Raw genomic sequence first — 24,013 nt, 5'->3', positions numbered from 1 at the left:
AATAATTTAACTACCCTTTTCTAAAGGCTGGAAATTGTGCTGAGTTTTGCGCCCACTTTTCAAAAGCCAGTTCCATTCTAGAACAATAATGTGACACCAACTATGATCCAACTTGCAGCCAGGAGCTGTGTAATGCTGCAGAATGCTCCTTCATATTCGAGTTAGAAACATGGAATAATGGGTAAATGACAGTACATGAACCCCCAATCTGATTGAAATAGTGAATGGATGCTTTGACGTATCACTAATCTATCAACTCTGAGCTTGTCTTATGAAGGAACAGAACAGAACTCTGGTTCATCCAAGTTGCTTGTGTTTACTCATGTGGTTAGCTTAATGACAAGAGGAATAATGTGCCCTGAGTGACTGTTTTCACTAAATGTACCAGAATCACTTATTGTTTCCAGAAGGTTGGCTGTGGATGTTCTCATGTGGGAGTCGGTGCTGCGCGGGTGGATAGAGTCCTCATCGCGGAGCAGCGTCAGGTCCTGCATACTGAAACTCCGCAACTTGTCCGACAGCACTCCTTGACCCTGGGCAACATAGGAGATGGACGATGTTAGCGGCAAGCGAAACCTAACAGCAGCAAGATAACCAGCTTGTAAACTAGTGACTGAGGGCACCAGCGGAACAGTCCTCGCTACAATAACAAGCACCAGACTCGATTCCGCAGAGTTCTTACTTCAACAATATTGTGTGCAATTAAAGTAGAAAGCAGAAACAGATGTATTACGGAGGGAAGAGTGCTTAATTCAAGATTTATGAAGGAGCTTAATGAAAAGAACTATCAGTTTCTGAATTATTTACAGACGGAAGAAGTGCACATGCTTTGGTGTGTATATACTGTATACATATACATATGGGAATGCTTGGGATCCTAACATTCCCAGCTCAAAATCACCTGGCCCTGGTGCTAGGAACTGCTCCCACAATGTATGGAGTCACTTTTAAGGACTCCTCATTTCATGTTCTCGATAATTATTGCTTATTTATTTACTATTAGTATTTCTTATTTTTTTTTGTATTTGTACAATCTGTTGTCTTGTGCACGCTGGTTGTCCGCCCTATTGCATGTGGTCTTTCATTGATTCTACAATGGTTACTGGATTTATTGAGTATTCCCACAAGAAAATGAATCTCAAGGTTATATATATAGTGGCATGTATGTACTTTAATAATACATTCACTATGAACTTTGAGCTTAGAAATATACAGATGGTGTCAACAAAGGCATCCTCCTCAATGTTCCTCACATCCTCCCTGAAAATAAGGTTACACCAGAGCAAGATTGCCTTATCAAAGGGGAACAGTGTTTATTCTGTTTCACAGAGCCCAGGCTCACTCACAACTCGCCTGACCCAGCCCTCCAGCCCAAGGGTTTTACAATCCACCTCATGAACCTGACAGCAGTGTCAGGTAAGGGAAAATTTGGAGGTGTCTGTTTTATGGTAAAGTTATCAGAGTGGACATACAAGTGGTACAAGAGGGAGGGTGAGCAGCCAGAGGTCGTGGTGAACATTGGCAATTGATAGGAAGGGGAAGAGGTCCTGCACAGTGAGCATACGCATTAGGTAAAAAGCTGAAGAACAGGACCTACAAGATAGTAATGTCTGGATTACTCCCAGTGCCACGTACTCATCGGATCAGGAATAAGATGATGGTGAGGAAGTGGTGCAGGAGGCAGGGTTTCAGTTTTCTGGATCATTGGGATCTCTTTTGAGGAAGGTACGGCCTGTTCAAAAAGGATGGGTTACATCTGAATTCGAGGGGGACCAATATCCTTACTAGAATTGTTGGAGAGGGTTTAAACAAAGGGAGGATCAGGCAACCGTAGATGATAAGGGAAGTCAAAGAAAGCATAAAAGCAAACAAGAGAGCATAAAATATAGCAAAAATTAGTTGGAGATTAGAGGATTGGGAAGCCTTTAAATACCAACAAAAGGCAACTAAAAAAACATAAGGAGAGGAAAGAGGATACCAAAAGTTTATTAAGATATATAAAGAGCAAAAGAGAGGTGAGCGTGAATATTGGACCACTGGAAAATGATGCTGGAGAGGTAGTACTGGGAGACAAAGAAATGTCGGACAAACTTGCATCAGTCTTCACTGTGGAAGACATGAGCAGTATGCAAGAATTTCGAGACTATCATAGAAAACATAGAAAATAGGTGCAGGAGTAAGCCATTCGGCCCTTCGCGCCTGCACCGCCATTTATTATGATCATGGCTGATCATCCAACTCAGAACCCTGCACCAGCCTTCCCTCCATACCCCCTGATCCCCATAGCCACGAGGGCCGTATCTAACTCCCTCTTAAATATAGCCAATGAACTGGCCTCAACTGTTTCCTGTGGCAGATAATTCCACAGATTCACCACTCTCTGTGTGAAGAAGTTTTTCCTAATCTCGGTCCTAAAAGGCTTCCCCTTTATCCTCAAACTGTGACCCCTCGTTCTGGACTTCCCCAACATCGGGAACAATCTTCCTGCATCTAGCCTGTCCAATCCCTTTAGGATTTTATACGTTTCAATCAGATCCCCCCTCAATCTTCTAAATTCCAACGAGTACAAGCCCAGTTTCTCCAGTCTTTCTTCATATGAAAGTCCTGCCATCCCAGGAATCAATCTGGTGAACCTTCTTTGTACTCCCTCTATGGCAAGGATGTGATCTCACCAAGGCCTTGTACAACTGCAGTAGTATCTCCCTGCTCCTGTACTCGAATCCTCTCGCTATAAATGCCAGCATACCATTTGCCTTTTTCACCACCTGCTGTACCTGCATGCCCACTTTCAATGACTGGTGTATAATGACACCCAGGTCTCATTGCACCTCCCCTTTTCCTAATCGGCCACTATTCAGATAATAATCTGTTTTCCTATTTTTGCCACCAAAGTGGATAACTTCACATTTATCCACATTAAATTGCATCTGCCTTGAATTTGCCCACTCACCCAACCTATCCAAGTCACCCTGCATCCTCTTAGCATCCTCCTCACAGCTAACACTGCCGCCCAGCTTCGTGTCATCCGCAAACTTGGAGATGCTGCATTTAATTCCCTCGTCTAAGTCATTAATATATATTGTAAACAACTGGGGTCCCAGCACTGAGCCTTGCGGTACCCCACTAGTCACTGCCTGCCATTCTGAAAAGGTCCCGTTTAATCCCACTCTTTGCTTCCTGTCTGCTAACCAATTCTCCACCCACACCAATACCTTACCCCCAATACCGTGTGCTTTAAGTTTGCACACTAATCTCCTGTGTGGGACCTTGTCAAAAGCCTTTTGAAAATCCAAATATACCACATCCACTGGTTCACCCCTATCCACTCTACTAGTTACATCCTCAAAAAATTCACAGAAGTGAATGTAGTTGCTACTACAAAGGAGAATGTGCTTGGAAAGCTGAAACATCTGAAGGTAGATAGGTCACCTGGACCAGATGGACTACACCCCAGGGTTCTGAAAGAGGCAGTGAAGAGATTGTGGAGGCACTAATAATGATCTGTCAAGAATCACTAGATTCTGGAATGGGTCCGGTGGACTGGAAAATTGCAAAAGTCACTCCACTCTTTAAGAAGTGAGAGAGACAGAAGAAAGGAAGTTTTAGTCCAGTTAGCCTGACTATATTGGTTGGGAAGATGTTGGACCCAATTATTAAGGATGAGGTTTTGGAGTACTTGGAGGTGCATGATAAAGTAGCCAAGTCAGCATGGATTCCTTCAGGGGAAATATTGCCTAACAAATCTATTGGAATTCATGAGGAAATAATAGGCAGGATTGACAAATGAGAGTCCGTAGATGTTGTTTACTTGAATTTTCAGAAGGGCTTTGACAAGATGCTGCACATGAGGCTGCTTAACGAGATAAGAGCCCAATGTATTACAGGAAAGATATTAGCATGGATTGGTGGAAGGCGAAGAGTCAGAATAAAGAGGGCATTTTCTGGATGGTTGCTGGTGACAAGTGGTGTTCCACAGGGTTTGGAATTGGGACCACTACTTCTCACGTTGTTGGTCAATGATTTGATTACAGAATTGATAGATTTCTGGCCAACTCTGCAGACGGTACAAAGGTAAGTGGAAGGGCAGGTGGTGTTGGGGAAGCAGGGAGTCTGCAGAAAGACTTGGACTGATTGGGAGAATGGGCAAAGAGGAGGATGATGGAGTATAGTGTAGGGAAGTGTATGGTCAGAGCCTTTGGTAAAAGGAATAAAGGCACAGTCTGTTTTCTAAACGGTGAGAAAATTCAACATACAAAGGTGCAAGGGACTTATGGAATCCTTGCGCAGGATTCCCTAAAGGTTAACTTGCAGGTTGAGTTGGTAGTAAGAAGTCAAATGCAATGTTAGCATTCATTTAGAGAAGAAAATAATATTAAAGCAATGATGTAATACTGAGGCTTCATAAGCATTGGTCAGAGTAAGCTGTTCTGGATCCCTTACCGAAGAAAAGATGTGCTGACACTGTAGAGGTTTCAGAGGAGATTCACAAGAATGATTGTGGGAATGGAAGAGTTAACATGTGAGGAGCATTTGATAATTCTGGGCCTGTACTTGCTGGGGTTTAGCAGAATGAAGGGGATCTCATTGAGATCTATCGAAAATTGAAAGGCTTCGACAGAGTGGATGTGGAGAGGATGTTTACACCACCATTAAGGACACCTACTGGTCCATCCCTCACCTGCACTTCGGTCAATCCAACCACCTGGCCGTGCTTCTTCTACCTCCACAGACAGAGCTGCAGAGTGCAGCAGTGATGAAGAAGACTATGAAGAGCAGGACAGTGGAAGCCAAGAAGCAAATTCAGGATTGCTTCAAGTCAGTGAACTGGAACACATTCAAGGATTCATCAAAGAACCTAAATGGATATGCTACTCTCAGGGTGGATGAGTAACACCTCATATTCTGTCTAGGTAGCTCCAACATGGCAGCATGAACATCGATTTCTCCTTCCAGTACTCTTCTTTCCTTTCTTTTTTACCTTTCCTCGAACCCTTCCTTTTTCTTATAGTCTCCACTCTAGTCTCTTACCTCTTCTCCTCACCTACCTATCACCTCCCCTGATGCCTTCTTCCCTTTCTCCCATGGTCCACTCTCATTTCCTATCAGATTCCTTCTTCTCCAGCCCTTTACCTTTCCCACCCACAAATCTGCACCCGTCACCTTTTAGCTTGTCCTCCTTCCTCTCCGCCCACCTTTTTATTCTGCTGCCTATTCGACATGCCAAGAGTTTGGCCTGAGAGTCTTGATTGTGTTCGGAAGCTTAAGATCTCAGGGCTCTGGAGATGGGCGGATCGAGGGTTGGTGTCATGGCCGGAGACTCGTCCGTCGTCAGGGAGGCCAGAAAATCTTTCGCTATGGGCCCAAAGATGTGAGGTCTTTGCAATCTTCAGACACAGAGCTCGAAAAAAGCAACGACACGGACTTTTAACATCGTAAACCAGCAGGTTGTTGTTATGTCTCCCTGCTCGCTGTGAAAATGGGGCCACCTCCCTCTCCCTTACCAGGGAGAGAGAGAACCTGTGGGTTGTCGAATTTCAGATGAAATGCGAGGCCTTTGGGGTAACTTGGATGCGCATTTATTTTGCTGGTGGGGGGAGGGGGTGATCGTTGTTTGCCACCGCTTACGTGCGGGAGGGGGGAGCTGGGGGGGACTTTGGGGTTCTCATGGTTAACTGTCGTTCATTCTTTGGGGCACTCCTCCGTTTTCGTGGATGTTTGCGAAGAAAAAGCATTTCAAGATGTATATTGTATACATTTCTCTGACATTAAATTTGACCTTTGAACCTTTGAACTCCCTTCCTTTCCAGTCCCGATTAAGAGTCTCGGCCGAAAATGTTGCCTGTTTATTCATTTTCATAGATGCTGCCTGACCTGCTCAGTTCCTCCAGCATTTTGTGTGTGTTGATCTGTGTATGCCACAGTCATTACCAACTTCTTAAGAAAATGTACAGATGAGGGTGTCCCCACAAAACTCTTCTGAGTCTTCCACAACCAGAAGCCCTGGATAAACCAGGAGATCCATCATCTGATGAGGGCTAGATCTGTTGGCCAGAGTCTTACAAGTACAGCTATGGCTTCTAAAAGGCTATTGTGAACACAAACGGCAATTTCAGACTAATCTGGAATCATGGACGGACACTGTACAGCTGTGGTAGGGCTTCCACAACATCACTTCCTACAAGACAAAAGTGGGTAGCTTGCGACAATGACTCATCACTCCCAGATTAGCTTAATGCCTTTTATGAACTTTGATATGAGAACTATGACATGCCAACATATCTCCATGTGACCCCATAATTTCAGTCTCTCAGGCTGACATCTGGGCACCCCTCAAGAGTGAATCCATGAAACATTATCTGATCCAGAAAGCATACCTGGCCAAGAACTAAAGATCTGTGCAGACCAAATAGGTGGAGTATTACATACTCAATATTTAACATCTTTTGCTTCTGTCTGAGGTTCCCAGCTGCTTTAAAAAGGCATCTATTGCACTTGTGCCCAAGATGAGTGTGGTGACCCGCTCCAATGACTACTATCCAGTGGCACTTACATCAACCATAATAAATTGTTTCGGGATGGCATGAAAGCACTCCAGCTTCAGTGATGATCTGGATCCACACCAATTTGTCTATGGCCAAAACAGGTCAGCAGCAGATGCAATTTCTCCACCTCTTCACTCTGCTTTGGACGATCTGGACAACAGGAACTCAGATATCAGGTTGCCTTTCAATACCCCATCTTTCCATCCAAATTCATCATCAAGTCCTGGACCTCTGTACCCCCTTCTGCAACTAGATACTCAACTTCCAAATCAAGGAAGTCAATCAGTGGGGATTGGTAACAGCTCCTCTCTGACCATCAACACTGCTGCACACTTGGGCACTTTCTCTACTCTCTAAACATGTATGTCTCTGGCTAATTCACTGACAACACTACAGCTGCTGGATGAATCATAGGTGGATGGTCACCATTCCAACAGCATAGGTCACCTGTTTGAATGATGCCACAAAAACAACCTCTCGCTCAGTGACAGCAAAACTAACGAGCTGATTGTTGACTTCAACAGAGAAAGAGAGTGAACATATATGAGCTATATTGAGGTATTGATGGAGGAGAGAGTAAGCAGCTTTATGTGCCTGAGCATTAACATATCAGATACCCTGTCCTGGTCCCAGCACATACAGGAGATGCGATCAAAAGGAAAGTGCACTAATATTTTTATTTTCACAGGAGGCTTGGCATGTTAGCGAACAATCTACTCAAGTTATACAGATGAACTGTAAAGTATGCTGAATAGTTGTATCATGGTCTGGTACAGTCACCTGGATGCACAGGAAAGGAAGAAGCTGCAGAACTCAACCCAATTCATCACAGGCACATCCCTCCCCACCTTTGGTGGTATCTGCAGAAGGAGCCCGCTCAAGAAGACCATAAGACATGGAGCAGAATTAGGCCATTCGGTCTATTGAGTTTGCTCCACCAATTCGTCATGGCTGATTTATTATCCTTCTCAACCCCATTTTCCTGTCTTCACCCCATAACCTTTGATGCCCCGATTAATCAAGAATTTTATCAACCTCCACCTTAAATAAACCCAATGAACTGGCCTGTACATCTGTCTGTGGCAATGAATTCCACAGATTCATCACCCTCTGGCTAAAGAAATGTTTCCTCGTTTCTGTTTTAAATGGACTTCCCTCGATTCTGAGGCTGTGCCCTCTGGTCCTAGACTCACACACTATAGGAATTATCCTCTTCACATGCACTTTATCCAGGCCTTTCATATTTGATAGCTTTCAATGAGATCCTCCCTCATTCTTCTAAATTCCAGCAGATACAAGCCTAGAGCCATCAAACACTCCTCATATGTTTAGCCTTTCATTCTTGGGATTATTCTCGTGAACCTCCTCTGCAGCTTCTCCAATGTCAACACATCTTTTCTTAGATTCGGGGCCCAAAACTGCTCACAATATTTCACGTGCGGTCTGACTATGTCTTATAAAACCTCATCATTACATCCTTGATTTTGTATTCTAGTCCTCTCAAAATGAATACTACCTACCTGCCTGGCCTCTCGACACAAGGTTTATCTTTGGACGTTAAGCTCCCAACTATGATCTCCTTTCAGCCATGACTCAGATATGCCCACAACATCAGACCTGCCAATCTCTAACTGTGCTGCAAGATCGTCTACCTTATTCTGTATACTGAACACCTCCAGTCCTGCACTCGTCACCCTTTTCGATCTTGTCCCTCTGTAATTTGCCCTTCCTCTCAGTCACACTACACAGTGGGGTTGTCTCAGAAGTGCTCAGAATCAGCATGTGGCTGTAGCTATCATAGCTGAAATGTATTCTTGTTGACCCAACACAAGGAAGTACAAGATAATCTTAATGTCAGGAACTTCTCACTGACATAAACTGTTCAACAGCCTGCTTAGCCACCATGCTGACGCTATAACCAAGAGCCCTCACCAATGCCTCTACTTCCTTAGGTGAAAGAAAACTGGCATGTTGCCTTTGACCCTAACTGATTTTTATCAAAGCACCATAGAAAGTATCCTGTCTGGATGCATCACAGCTTGGTGGGGCAACTGCTCCACCCTGGGCCACAAGAAAATGCGCTGTATTAAGGGACAGGGAAAAATGTGTCTTGCCTACCACCTGTATGATGTTTTCAATACGACAGTGCACTGACGTACGACAAGGCAAAACAACAAAAGAGTGCAGACTGAAAGGTTACAGTGCAGATAAAATGCAGCACAGCTGAACAGTAAAGTGTGGGGTCACAACGAGGTATATTTTAAGTGCATGTTGTCGTACTAGGGAAACATTTAACAGTGTTATAACAGCATGATAAAAGCTGTCTTTGAGCCTGGTGGTGTGTGCTTTCAGGCTTTTGTATCTTCTACCTGAAGGAAGGGGGAAGAAAAGGGTAGGTGGGATCTTTGATTATGTTGGTTGATTTACTGAGGTGGTGAGAAGTACAGGCAGAGTCCTTTGAAGGGAGGCTGGTTTCCATGATGCGTGAGCAGTGCCCACAACTCTTGGCATACCACGGGCTCATCGCCTGTTCAGCAGCCTCATCTGCGACACTTTGCCAAAGCCCTTCTGAAAATCCAAGTACACAATATCCACCCATTCTCCTTTGTCTATCCTCCTGCTATTTCTTCAAAAAATTCCAACAGATTTGTCAGGCAAGATTTTTCCTAAGGAAACCATACAGACTTTGGCCTATTTTATCATGTGCCTCCAAATACCCCAAAACCACATCCTTAACATCAACTCCAACATCTTCCCAACCACTGAGGTCAGACTAATTGGCCTATAGTTTCCTCTCTTCTGCCTGTCTCCCTTCTTGAAGAGTGGAGTGACATTTACAATTTTCCAGTCCTCTGGAACCATGGCAGAATCTATTGTTTCTTGAAAGATCATTACTAATGCCTCCACAATCTCTTCAGCCACCTTTTTCAGAACCCTGGGAAGTACACCATCCAGTCCAAGTGATTTATCTACCTTTAGACCTTGCAGTTTCCCAAGCACCTTCTCCCAATTAATGGCAACTTCACTCACTTCTACCCTTTAACACTCTCAAACTTCTGGCATACTGCTAGCGTCTTCCACAATGAAGATTGATGCAAAATAGTTATTCAGTTCATCCACCATTTCCTTGGCCCCTGACTACAACCTGTCCAGAGTCATTTTCCAGCGGTCCGATATCTACTCTTACCTCTCTTTTACTCCTTATACCTGTATATCTGAAGAAACTTTCAGTATCCTCTTTGATATGTTTGACTAGCTACCTTTGTATTTCATCGTCTCCATCTTTATGACATTTTTAGTTGTTTTTTTAAAAGCTTTCCAATCCTCTAACTTCCCACTAATTTTTGTTCTATTGTATGCCCTCTCTTTGGCTTTGATTTCTCTTGCTAACAATTAAACAACATAAAGTGGTAAGTGCATTTTACGATCACCTTAGCGGCAGCCGTTACTGCAGCATTGGCAGCAATATTGAGTCCACGCTTGCCAAACCGCATCATGGTCTGATAACTGCGATCTTTGGCTTGGCTTATGTACTCGTCAATTTCCTATAGATGATCAGAAGAGAGAGCAGAATTAGAACAAAGAGGCAACAATCTGAAATGTGCAGCACTTCTAGAAATGTTGGCTTTAATTGTTCAAGCATCCCTGTGCTTATATTGGCCAAAGGAGCATCAAGCCCTTAAAACTATGAGTCCTCCCCACGTTATGACAGTCCAGAGAATTGTTCAGAACCCAAGCAGTTTGTAAGTCGGAAGTGTGGCTTCTTGCTCATATATTTAAATAAATAAATCCTTCAAGATTCTACAGTTGTATTAAGAATAAAAGATCATCTGTGCGTGGAACCAAAGGAAATGGGAGAGACTTCTGATGAACCTTTCTCTTCAGATATTACTGGGGAGTAAATGATGAAATCGAAGAAATTGAGGTAGGTTGTCTTGCATCACTTAAGAATTAGCAGTGAGGGGGTATTGGAGGCATTAAGGTGCTTTGAGGTGATTAAACCTCCAGGGCCTACTCTAGTGCATCTCTCACCTCGTGGGAAGATAAAGAGGAAATTGTGGAGGCTCTTGCGGAGATTTTTCCTTCAATTCTGGCCACAGGTGAGGTTCCAGAGTTCTGGAGAGTAGCTAATGTGATACCATTGTTTAAAACAGAATAGCAAAAGGAAAACACAGGGTAGTGAGTCTGACACTGGTGGTGGGTAAGTTACTGGAGAGGATTCTGATGAACAGCATTTGATTTGGGACAGTCAGCATGACTTTGTATGTGGGAGTTTGTGTCTGATAAATCCTTGGAATTCTTCACAGAAGTAACCAAGAGGGTAGATGGAGGTAGGGTAAAGGATGTTATCTATATAAACTTTAGCATGGCCTTTGACTAGGTCTCCTGTGGCAGTCAAGTCTGGGAGGTTAAATTGATGGGATCCAGGGGAAGATTGTGGGTTGAGATCATAATTGGACAGTGGTAGAAAGCAGAGGGTGATGGTGAGGGCTATTAATCAGACAAGAGGCCTGAGTCTAGAGATGTGCCACAGGCGTCAGTGTTGGGATCTGAGGCATTTGTAATTTGTATAAATAATTTGGACGTGAATGTACAAGGCTGATTGTGATTAGCTATGTGTATGGACTGAGAACTAGCAAATGGCTTTTAATCCAGATAAATGTGGGCTACTGCATTTTGGAAGATCAAACCAGGGGAGGATTTATACAGTGAATGGTAGGTTCCTGGGGATTGTTAAAGAGCAGAGGGACCTCAGCGTGCAAGTGCATAGTTCACTGAAAATAGTGTCGTGCATAAAATGGATTGTGAAGGTAGCATTTGACACACTGGCCTTCATTCTTTTCTACAGTTTTGGTCACAATGTTGTGGGAAAAATATTATGAAACTACTATAAAGAGTGCAGGACATTGCCTGGACTTGGGGGCCAGAATTACAAGGAGAGGTTGTGTCGACTAGAACTTTATTCCTGGAATAGAAACATAGAAATCTACAACACATTACAGGCCCTTTGGCCCACAATACTCTAGAAACTGCCTAGAATTTCCCTACTGCCTAGCTCTCTACTTTTCTAAGCTCCATGTACCTATCCAAGTGTCTCTGAAAAGACCCTGTTGTATCCACCTCTACCACCAATGCTGGCAGTACATTCCACACATCCACCACTCTCTGTGTGAAAAACTTACCTCTGATATGCCCCTTGTATTTATTTCCAAGCACCTTAAAACTATGCCCCCTGTGTCAGGCATTTCAGCCCTGGGAAAAAGCCTCTGGCTATCCACATGATCATTGCTCCTCATCATCTTATATACCTCTATTAGGTCACCCCTCATCCAAGAAGAAAAGGCCAAGTTCACTCAATCTGTTCTCATAAGGCATGCCCTCCAATCCAGGCAACATCCTTGTAAATCTCCTCTGCACTCTCTCTATAGTATCCACAGCCTTCCTGTAGTGAGGTAACCAGAACTGAACACAGTACTCCAAGTGGGGTCAAAGTAAGGTCTTATACAGCTGCAACATTACCTCATGGCTCTTGAACTCAATCCCACAGTTGATAGAGGCCAACATATCATACACCTTCTTAACAACACTGTCAACCTGTGCATTAGATTTGAGTGTCCTAGGACACAGATCCCAAGATCTCTCTGATCCTCCACGCTGCCAAGAGTTTTACCATTAATATAATATTCTATCTTCAAATTTGACCAGCCGAAATGAACCACTTCACACTTACCTGAGTTGAACTCCATCTGCCACTTCTCAGCCCAGTTTTGCATCCTATTGATGTCCTGCGGTAACCTCTGACAGCCCTCCAGTCTATCCACAACAACCCCAACCTTTGTGCCCTCAGCAAACTCACTAACCCACCCTTCTACTTCCTCATCCAGGTCATTTATAAAAATCATGAGGAGGAGGGGTCCCAGAACAGATTTCTGCAGAACACCACTGGTCACCGACCTACACTGAGATTGAGGGGGTGACGGTATATAAGATCATGAGGGGCAGAGACATAGTGAAAGCACAGCCTTTTCTCCTGGTGAAGGGGTGTTAAAAACAAGAGGGCATATGTTTAAGATCAGAGGCAAGAGATTTAAAAGGAAAATAAGAGGAGCTCCTTCATTCGAAGGGTGGTGTGTGTTTGGACTGAGCTGCCAGAAATAGTGATTGAGGCAGGCACATTAGCCGTGTTTAAAAGCTATCTAGATAATTACATGGATAGGAGAGGTTTAAAGGGCAAAATATGGGCAGATTAGTCATGGATAAGTTGGGACAAAGGCCTGTTTCCATGCTGCCCATTCTCAATTATTAAATGACAGACATTTGCTCAATGATCTCTGAGTCAAACATAATGGATTAGTCAGAAATACCAACAAAATTCAGCAGAATTTGTGATTCTTCCAGTGATTCTCTTTTTGCACAATCACCACTTATCTAGTGTAGGAGTATTACCTTTCTGTTTGATAAGAGTGCAAAAGGAAAGCACTTAACTGTTCCCAGATGCAGTGCAACTCAAGGTCAAATGATCTTAACAGAAATTGCCTGGTTCATGTTGAAATTCTCTTTCCTTAATATGAACAGCATTAAGAATGAGCCATATATCAATTAAAAGCAACACAAAATTCTTAGGCAGGTGTACTGTATATTTGTGCCAGAAACAGTATGTTGGTGCTACATTAACTTTCAATCATCTAAAAAGGTATGACAATATTAATGGCAAATATTCCTGATATCAGTTCTGATTATGAAACTCCTTCAACAAATTACTCATTTTCAACTGAGGAAGATGATGTCCCTGCCTGATAAATACTGAGGAAAGATACAAAACAAAGATAAGTTTATGCACTGGATCTTCCTTGTTTGATAAAACACAAGCTAGACAAGGGAAGTCCAAATGGAAATAAAATTCAAATTTTTAATTACAATGATTTTCAAACTGCTATTATTTTATAGAACATTCATTAAACCCTCTTCCCCAAGTTTCATTTTTGACTTCTGGTTTAACATCAGCATAAACACTAAAACTTGGTGAGGTATTGAATTTTACACATGGATCCAGATGTTCTATCGGTGTGGTGGTAAAAACTACAATCCAGCCTAATCAGTGATACCTTCTCTTTGCTGGATAAGGTCGGATGAACAAACTTTCTGTACAGAACACTGGAGCCTTTTGTGTATGGAGACAACAACCAGATAACGAAAGCTATCTTCAACTCAAAGTAAAACGGAAACCTGTGGGAACACAATAGCAGGTTAACTGAGCAGAGAGATAGAGTAATTAATGAAAGTCTGCAAATTATCTCCCCAGGACCCACAAATTCTCCAACTGTGTTTTCAGTTTCTTACTAACAATCTTGTACAAATGGTAGGACAGACACTAAATGTCAGTAAAGTTCTTTCTCTAAGCTTAACATTGCTTCATCCACTTTAGCAGCAGTTGAATCACACCCACACAGCTTGCTTTCTGGTGCCAATCAATGCAATTCCAGAAAGGGATTATTGTGCAGATAGCCAGCATATTAGAACATGAGAGCCTGGGTTCCACAGCTGGAAAGAAAACTTAAGGAAGAACTTTTCATTACTTCACTAAAAGTAGGCAATGCTTGGAATCATCTCTTTGACAGAATGGAGAGACTTAAATCTTTGCTTTATCTAATCAGAATCAGGTTTAAAATCACTGGCTTATAAAATATGTTGTTTTGTGGCAGCAGTACATTGCAATACATAATAATAAAAAAACTATAAATTACAATAAGAAATTTGTAATTTCTTACGGCCGCCTTTTTGAGGCATCGCCTTTTGAAGATGTTGGAAAAGTTAGTGCCCCTGGTGGAGCTGGCTGAGTTTGAAGTTTTTTCCGATCCTGTGAAGTGGCTGGTGATGCAACCAGTTAGATGTTCTCCATGGTATATCTGTAGAAATTTGTGAGAGTGTCTCTGGAGACATATGAATTCTCCTCAAACTCCTAATGAAACATAGCCATTCCCATGCCTTCCTTGTAGCTGCATCAATATGTTGGGCCCAGGACAGATCCTCAGGGATGTTGACACCCAGAAACTTGAAACTGCTCACCCTTTCCACTGCTGATCCCTCAATCGGGAGTTTATTTTTAGCTCTAATCTGATTGTTTCTTAAAAACTGCATATAACTTGATTTACTTGCAAATGTTGCTTATCTGATGCTGTGTGCCCGTCACGCTGCTGCAAGTTTTCATTGCACCTGTGTATAAGTGACATGCCATGGATCTCTTGTTGAGTGGATGAGATGGATTTCTTAACAGTCACTCATCCCGTTTCCGAGTAGGGGCAGTCTTTGACCTACATCAAAGCTGATCAAAACTCAGAAAGAAAAGTGCACACACAGCTACAAGCCTTTGTGGAGCACGTATTACACAATAATAATCTAAGTGTCTAAGTGTGCTTTGGAGAGGGTTCAGAAGAGGTTTGCCAGGAAGCTACCTGGATTAGAGGGTATGTAATATAATGAGAGATTGGACAAACTTGGGTTCTTTTCTCTGGAGTTGGGGGGGGGGAGCTGAGGGGAGATCTGATAGAAGCACAGAAACATAGAAAATAGGTGCAGGAGTAGGCCCTTCGGCCCTTCGAGCCTGCACCGCCATTCAGTATGATCATGGCTGATCATCCAACTCAGAACCCTGTACCAGACTTCCCTCCATACCCCCTGATCCCTTTAGCCACAAGGACCATATCTAACTCCCTCTTAAATATAGCCAATGAACTGGCCTCAACTGTTTCCTGTGGCAGAGAATTCCACAGATTCACCACTCTCTGTGTGAAGAAGTTTTTCCTCATCTCAGTCCTAAAAGGCTTCCCCTTTATCCTCAAACTGTGACCCCTCGTTCTGGATAGAGGTTTGTAAGATTATGAAAGACATAGATAAAGCAGACAGACAGTGTCTTTTTCCCAGGGTTGACATTTCTAATACCGAGGCATGCATTTAAGTGGAGAGGGGGAAGTTCAAGGGAGATGTGAGGGCCAAGGTATTTTTTACAGAGAGTGGTGGGGGCTGGGATTGTGTTGCCTGGGGTGGTGGTAGTGAAAAATACATTAGGGAATTTTAAGAGGTGTTTAGATAGGGACATGGATGTGAGGGAAATGGAATAAGAGGCAGAAGGCCTTAGTTTAATTGGCCATTTGATTACTAATTTAATTGGTTTGGCACAACATTGTGGGCTGAAGGACCTGTTTATGTGTTGGACTGCTTCTTGTCTACAGGATACATTTCACAACTCCACTGTTGTCATTTTCATACTACTGTACTCACCATGACAGGATTATATCTGTGAGCGTCTCTGCTGTTGTAAAAAATGCAAATACTATCCAATACATCATCCACTTCACCTGAAAATGAGGAACATATATAACTGTTAGCAACAGGCCATTCAAGATTTTGCCTTATCCGTTGAGTAGATGATTTTGTTGGAGTAATTCTTATTCAGTCAAACAAACAGCAATTTGTAATCATTATGCAATGAACAGCTCACAGGGTACTTAATAACAAGAGATGTTAGCTATATTGTGAGTAATAACTGTACAAAAATGGGGATTCCACTCAGATAGTGACGAGTTACGTTGCTAATTAAACATAACTTTGAACTTTGCAAATATGTTGAGTTGCTGCTAGTTAACAATGCTTACAAATGAATAATAGAATCACGTTCTTCAAAAATTCTGCAACATCCAACGGTTTTTAAAATAACACATCCAATGCTTTTGTATGGAGCTCTTCAGCCAGAAAACATTGTAATGTGCAGTACCCCCTCCATCCCACTAGATGGCGATAACTTGTCCTTCAAAACGTTTACATTTTGACTACATTTTCAAGCAGTGAAAGATAAAAGGGTTGATTGAGGCTGCTCGCTGTGCATCCTGCTCCTGGTTTCATCATGTAATAGTACAACACTGAGCTCACTTTCCCTTCCCTCTTCTAGTCAGCATCTGGAAAGTCACTCAAGCCATCAACCATGAAACTGAAAACCAATAATTGCAGTATACCGTACTATTCCGCAGATTCTCGGTTACAATGGCATTCAGTCAAACTACCTGCTGAGCTGAGGACCTGGGCAAATTCCTGCCTTCTGCAGGTGTTCCTGCAGCAATGAGTTCCCCATTTGTCACAGACTGCATGGAAGGGAAGGGGTGATGTTGAAGGAACTGGGCTTTGCCTGAAGCTGCTCAGCATTGAGATCTGGGCTTCAGGACTGCACCCCACTAGACATTAAGCTTGTTACTACAGAGAAATCTTTACTCTGGGTGGGGGGGCAGCCTGAGAAGAAGAGAAGACAGCAGCTTCCACCGCATCCAGTTGGAGGTAATGAAAGAAAAGCCACAGGAGCCAGGCAGACTGACAGTGCATGGAGCAGATGCCGCTAGTTCCCAGAGAAGGTTCACACTCACCTTGCTGGCCAGGTACCAGCCCGGAGCCCTGATGCCTCAGCACTGACAGAAATATCACTCACTCTGGCCCACCCACCATCAAGCTTCACTGGAGCCTCTTCACAGCAAGACAGTGGAAGCATCAACGGTGTGACAAGGTCAAGAACACATGTGCCTTCTGCCCTTGCAAATTTTACACAACTACATATCATTCCAGCTAATATCTCTGCACCAGTGTTATGTAAACATGTAAAAAGACTGTTGTAATGTAGCTTAGAATATATCTGCTGTTTACCAGAGAGAAAGGAGTTATGGGGAAATGATGTAGCCTGTAGTGCCCCTGCTGAGGTGTTGTAACATTAATTAGACAGTCAGCCAAACTCCGTTCAAAAATGGCATGAGAGTCAGGTATAGCCTCCTAGCTCCTTGGTTTTACTACAGACTCAATGGCATAACATAGTGATAATAAGTGAAACTGAATAACTACAAAATACAGTGCAATTACCACATTGTTCCATTCACACAAGTAAATATGCACAGGTAAGTAAGAACATAGTTAAATTTGCTGCAGGTAAATATTATAGGATCCTGACAAGTAAATGCAGCAGGTAAATAGTATGTGTAAACCATTAGCATCTAGGTTAGTGGCTAATAAAGTCAAGAATAGCACTCTATTTCATCAAAATTTTATTGGTCTTCGGTTGTCCATCGAAATCCAATGATGACGTCCGCTCCTTTAACGGTGAGATCTTTGATGACTATACAGTCCTATCCTGGACCCACAGGCTCTACTGCAGGTGGGACATGTATATGTGGTAGTGGTGGTAACCATGGCTGCATTTCTCCTGGCTCTCTTCTGCTGTCTTCTGGTTGTTCTTTCCATCTCCAGAATACGAACCCCATCCCTACACAGCTGTCGCCAAGTGTTACGGTCAGCAGCAACATCCTCCAGGTCCTCGGGTTTTTATATTAACTTCTAAACAATATAGTGTCAACTTACAAGCAATGTTTCTGCTGAGGAAACAGCACGATGGCTTTAGATAGAAACTTCTTTTGCTCCTGACATAAACCTCTGGCTTTCTGCCAGCCAATGTGCATTCCTACTTACTATTTTCTGACAGCCCAGGAAGTAACCTAATACAGATCTGAAACTGCTTATTTCAAAATAAAAGCTGAATGTGCTTAATCACACAGTGAAAGCATAACTCAGTTCTATGAAATGCAGAACATAGTATAAGAGACTGGATGAGTGGAGCACCAACAGAAAGGCTGTGTACAAGTAGGGCCAAAGTCATTTCTACCTCCTGAGGTGACTGAGGTCCTTTGGAGTATGCAGGCCCCTCTTTCACATGCTCTACCAGTCTGTCACCAGTACATTCTTTCCTTGCAATGGTGTGCTGGGGCAATGGCATCAACATGGGTTGATGGCATAATCCATAAACTGATTAGAAAGGCTGTCTCTGTTACAGGAGTTAAACTGGACATACTGCAGGCAGTGGCAGAACAAAGGACCCGAAGGAAAATCCTGCCATTTCTGGACAATGTTTCTCACCCTCTGCTTGCCACCTTGCTCCAAAGAGCACTATATGAGGTCATTCTTACCCTCGGCCATTAGGCTCTATAATGACTCAACATATAGCTGGGGAAGTGATGACCCCCCTCCTGTTAGACTCTTGAGGGAACTTGTTTTTTAATTCTTTTTTACTTCTCTTCTAATATTTGTATATTTGTGCACTTGTAATGCTACATTGACACTATACTTTCCTTTGGGATCAATAAAGTATCTATCTATTTATCTAAGAGTATGAGTAATAAGCAGTTGAAATTGATCTGAGTATTACTGGGATGAACAATGAAGACACAGAATTACGTAAATAAAATGCTGGAGATAAAAAAAACTACTCCAAAAATTGTTTTGAAAGAGTAGAGACAAACTTAATCTAAAACTGATCCATAACTGAGAAGGATAATTAGCCCATGTTCAATCTTTTGTGCATTACAGCTTGATGCTGTTTGATGCGGTAATATTGTTACATCAGAAGTTTCCTTTTACAGAAGTTTCATTCCATGGTGCTGTTGTAACAGCAACTGCTTCATTAACCTCAACCAGAATGTTTAGTGTGAAAATATCTGATGGAATTCTTTCGAAGATGATTAATTTGGAGAAGGAAGATTTGTCCAGTTACTGTAAATTATAGGAATGACGGCATTTCCAGTTTCTCACACCTACCTGATGCAAGTCTTCGTCCCAAGCCATATTTAAAAGATATTTAGGCAGGCACATGGATAGAAAAGGCCAGTGCAAGCTCGTATAGACATCTTGGTTGGCATGGCCAAGTTGGACGTAAGGGCCTGTTTCTGTGCACTATCACGAGACCTCTATGACTCTGTGCTTAGGGAAGTGTGAGGTGGAGATGAGGGTAGGTGTGCCAGGGCAGGTGGTGGCAGAGGCAACCCATTTTCACTCTGAATAAACATCATATTTGTATAGATCCATCTCAGCCACCTTGAGTGACAATTGCAGTATTCAGTTGAAATATGAAGGTACAATTGAAAGCAGCTTTGTTTTCCACAGTGAATAGCTTCCATTAGGTTCTTGATGACAGCAAAGTACAGCAGGGACGCTGCTTTCCAAAAACCCCACAACTTGTTGATGATGCAGATGTAGCCATCAAGTTTTCCCTGAATAGAAATGGCTATAATTTTTCAAGTCCACAAGTGGTTTTGAGTAATAAACAACATAATGCCACAATAATTATTAAAAACTAGTAGACTAGTTAGGGAAGGGATACTCAATGCATTCCTAATGAATAAAATGATCAAGATTTAAAGGCACCTTTAGCCAGCTGCCTTGCTGTGTGACATGCAGAGGAGCTGAAGGAGAGACTGTAGTATTTGGAAGACTGAAGAATCATTGCTCAACGGCTGTCACTTAATCTAGAATGTTGTCTATATGTGCTATACATTAATATCAATCCAGAAGACTAATGTGAAAATCCAGAACTGTTGGTAGAAGAGGAAGAGGAACGAAGAAGAAAAGATGGAAATAGAATGACATCAATCATTTGGTAACGAACCTCTGTAAATATCCACTCCATTGTTGTCTTTATTTACTGATGCACATAAAAATGTATGATGGTTAACATCACCTCATCTGCCAGAAATTCTAACTTATCCTGAAGGAAAAGCAATTGAAGAAAACAGTTTTTTAAAGAGATACAGCATGGTAGCAGCTTCTTTCAGCTGATTGAGCCCACACTCCCCAGTTACACCCAGGTGACCGATTAGCCTACTAACCCGTACATCTTCACCAACCCGTACGTCTTTACTAACCCGGACATCTTCACCAACCCGTACATCTTTACTAACCCGTACACCTTTACTAACTCGTACGTCTTTACTAACCCGGACATCTTTACTAACCCGTACATCTTTACTAACCCATACGTCTTTACTAACCCATATGTCTTTACTAACCCGTACATCTTTACTAACCCGTACACCTTTACTAACTCGTACGTCTTTACTAACCCGGACATCTTTACTAACCCGTACACCTTTACTAACTCGTACGTCTTTACTAACCCGGACATCTTTACTAACCCGTACATCTTTACTAACCCATACGTCTTTACTAACCCATATGTCTTTACTAACCCGGACATCTTTACTAACCCATATGTCTTTACTAACCGTACGTCTTTACTAATCCAGACATCTTTACTAACCTGTATATCTTTACTAACCCGTACGTCTTTACTAACCCGGACATCTTTGGAAAGTGAGAGGATACCAGGGCACGAAGAGGAAACCCACATAGTCTCGAGAGAACATACAATCGTCTTACAGACAGCAGGAATTGAACCTGTGTCACTGACGTTGTAAGAATGTTATGCTAACTGCTTCACTATCATGCTGCCCCATTATTATTTTGTGAATTTTTCCCAACCTTTCCCAAATGCCTCAATACTCACAGTCTGATGGACAATCTTCTCATGACCATCAGCAGGATGATTTTTTTTTGTGCAGGGTTGAGAACGTGTACTTTCAGTACTTGGAAGTAAGGATGCTAATCCAACAGCCACCCATTCAGTGTAACTGGCTGATGTCACACATGCAAGTTCTTTCAGGCAACTTTAACTTCATAAACGATCAACAGCCATGCATTGCATTAGAAATACTTCACTATATCATCCACAAGGTTCAACACTGAAGCTTACAAACTTCTTTGCAAACCGTGTGAGAGGTGCTGCTAAGTTCCCTTATCATTGGGAACAGATCACAGCTGAAAATAGGCTTAATCCATATTGTTAAATAGAAGCTACTTTTCATCAGACCTGACAATTTCTGCACCAGGTGCTCCCAATACTATTGACATTTGGGAGACCACATTCGCTCTCTTCATCACCTTGTGCCATACATATTGCACACAAACTTACATACGTGTAAGTGCTTGGCGATGGAGTCCTGTTGAAAACGGCAGAAATTCTGCAGAGTGATGCTCAGGATGAGGAGGCTCGTGGGGTGGTAGGTGAGGACAAAAGAGGAACTCTATCCATGTTAAGACGGCGGAAAGATGGGGTGAGCGTGGATGTCCAGGAAACATCCAGGTGCGGGTGAGGTCAACATAAAAGGTGGAGAAAGGGAAACCCCGCTGTTTGAAGGAAGAAGACATCTATGTTGTCCTGGAAAGGAAAGCCTTATCCTGAGAACAGATGCAGCAGAGATGAAGGAACTGAGAAAAGGAAATGGCATTTTTACAAGAGACAGGGTAAGAAGAATATAGATAAGATAGCCATGGGAATCATTGGATTTTATAAAAATTATTGGTAGACAGTTTGTCTCCAGAGATAGAGACAGAGAGATCAAGAAAGGGGAGATATAAAGTCAATAGTATTGGGAGCACCTGCACCTCGAATTTAAGTGCAGGGTGGATGATGGAGGCAAGGTTAATGACATCGACAGCTCAGCAGAGGTGCATGAAGCAGCACTAATGCAGTCATCAATATAGAGATGAAAGAGTTGCCGAGCATTGACTGTTCCACGTAGCTAACGAAAAGGCAGGCATACAATAACTGAGGCCCATGGCTACACCTTCAGTTTGGAGAAAGTGGGAGGAGCCCAAAGAGAAATTGTTATGAGGACCAGTTCTGCAAGATAGAGGAAGGTGGTGGTGAAGGGGAACTGGTTGAGTCTGTTGTCAAGAAAGTAGCAGAGAACGTTAAGACCTTCTTGATGGGGATAGGGGTGTGTAAGGACTGGATATCATTGGTGAAAATGAGGGGATCAGGGCCATGGAGTTGAAAGTTGTTGAGGAGATCGAGAGCATGTGAAGTGTCGTGGATGTAGATGGGAAGGGACTGAAGCAAGGGTAATTAAATGGACTGAGGTACGTAGCCACGAGTTCAGGACAGGAGCAGGCAGAAATAATGGGCCTACCCAAACAGTTATATTTGTTGATCTTGGGTAGGAGGAAGAAATGAGCAGTGCAAGGGTAAGGGAACTATGAGGTTGGTGGCAAAGGATGGGAAAACCCTGGAGTTAATGAAGTTGGTGATGGTGTCAGAGATAATGACAAAAAACTGCAGATAGTGGAAATCTGAGACAAAAACATTGTTGGAAAACCCCAGTAGGCCATGTAGCATCTGTGGATAGGGAAGTTATGTTAACATTTCAGATCAAGCACCCTTTAGTACATTAACAGCAGTCAAGAAGAGAGAACATTGCCAACCTTTCCAAGGATAACTGGGAATAGACAACAAATGTCAGCCACAACTTTCCTTTTCAAATCCATTCCTTTAAATTGCACACAGTCTTCTAAATGTGGCATTACTCCAAAAAATTGAAGGGTTAAAACAGTTCAATCTGCATTATTATTAAAACATATTCTAGTACTCAAATATTTTCAAGAACACTTGGAGCAATCCGACAAGTGTTCCCATGCAGGTCCGAAGCGGAGCTTGAAAAACCAGCCAGTTTTCAGTGGGAACTTTTGATTGGATATTGGTGCAGACACAGTAGAAGTATTCCTGTGCATGTCTGGAGCGGAGCTTGAAAAAACTCAGTCTCTATAACAGAGAGGTACTGTCTAGCAGAGCGGTCATCATGGGAGTGGTCTGAGTCACAGTGGTAAGACTTTGGCTCAACAGGCTTCGGTGAGGAAAGTAGGTAAGTTTATTTCTTACTTCTTTTTCTTATTTAACCCTTGAAAGAATAGGGATAATGTCTGCAGGGCCAGAGTTCTGTTCTGGGTGTCAGATGTGGGATTTCCAGGAGACTTCCAGCCTCGATGCACCTGGTGAAGTGTGATGCAGCTCCTTAGAGACAGTGTTAGGGGACTGAAGCTGCAGCCCAATGACCTTCAGCTTGTTAGAGAAAGTGAGGAGGTGATAGACAGGAGCTGCAGGGAGGTAGTCACCCCAAGGCTACAGGAGACAGATAAATGGATGACTGTCAGGAGAGGGAAGGGGAAACGTCTGAGAATGAACAACCAAGAACCCATCCCCCTTGACAATAAGCACTCCATTTTGAGTGCTGTTGGGGGGAGCAACAGAGACCGTGCCTCTGACCCTGTGGCTCAGAAGGGTAGGGAACTGTAGAGAATGGCAGCAGTAATAGGGCACTCTATTGTTGGGGGACAGGTAGATGATTCTGTGAACTCAAAAAAGAAGCACGGATGTTAGGTTTGCCTCCCAGGTGCCATGGTCCGCAATGTTTCTGAACACGTCCACAATATCCTAAAAAGGGAGGGTGAGCAGCCAGAAGTCGTGGTACGTATTGGTACCAATGACACAGGTAGAAAAGGGATGAGGTCCTGAAAACAGACTACAGGGAGTTAGGAAGGAAGCTGAGAAGCAGGACCTCAAAGGTAGTAACCTCAGGATTGCTGCCTGTGTCACGCGACAGTGAGAATAGGAATAGAATGAAGTGGCAGATAAATGCGTGGCTGAAGAATTAGAGAGGGGGCAGGGATTCAGATTTCTGGATCTTTGGGACCTCTTCTGGGGCAGGAGTGACTTGTACAAAAGGGATGGGTTGCACTTGAATTTGAGGGAGACCAATATCCTTACGGCATAAGGA

The 24,013-nt window shown here is 42.9% G+C and overlaps 1 protein-coding gene across 2 annotated transcripts in view; it reads right to left on the bottom strand.

The window, feature by feature from the left end:
• Positions 1 to 24,013, bottom strand: part of LOC134349393 (receptor expression-enhancing protein 2-like) — a 107,476-nt gene that overhangs the window by 26,819 nt on the left and 56,644 nt on the right. For both annotated transcript variants that reach the window (XM_063053624.1, XM_063053625.1), the window contains exons 3-6: positions 15,822 to 15,898; positions 13,649 to 13,769; positions 9,974 to 10,087; positions 386 to 533 (exon numbers count right to left, since the gene is read on the bottom strand). In XM_063053624.1, the coding sequence (XP_062909694.1) occupies positions 386 to 533; positions 9,974 to 10,087; positions 13,649 to 13,769; positions 15,822 to 15,898 (460 nt within the window). The remainder of the gene's footprint in view (positions 1 to 385; positions 534 to 9,973; positions 10,088 to 13,648; positions 13,770 to 15,821; positions 15,899 to 24,013) is intronic.

The sequence above is a fragment of the Mobula hypostoma genome, chromosome 7 (assembly GCF_963921235.1).
Source record: "Mobula hypostoma chromosome 7, sMobHyp1.1, whole genome shotgun sequence".
Lineage (NCBI taxonomy): Eukaryota > Metazoa > Chordata > Chondrichthyes > Myliobatiformes > Myliobatidae > Mobula > Mobula hypostoma.
Note: the sequence above shows the minus strand (reverse complement) of the source record. Positions and strands in the feature narration are given on the sequence as shown.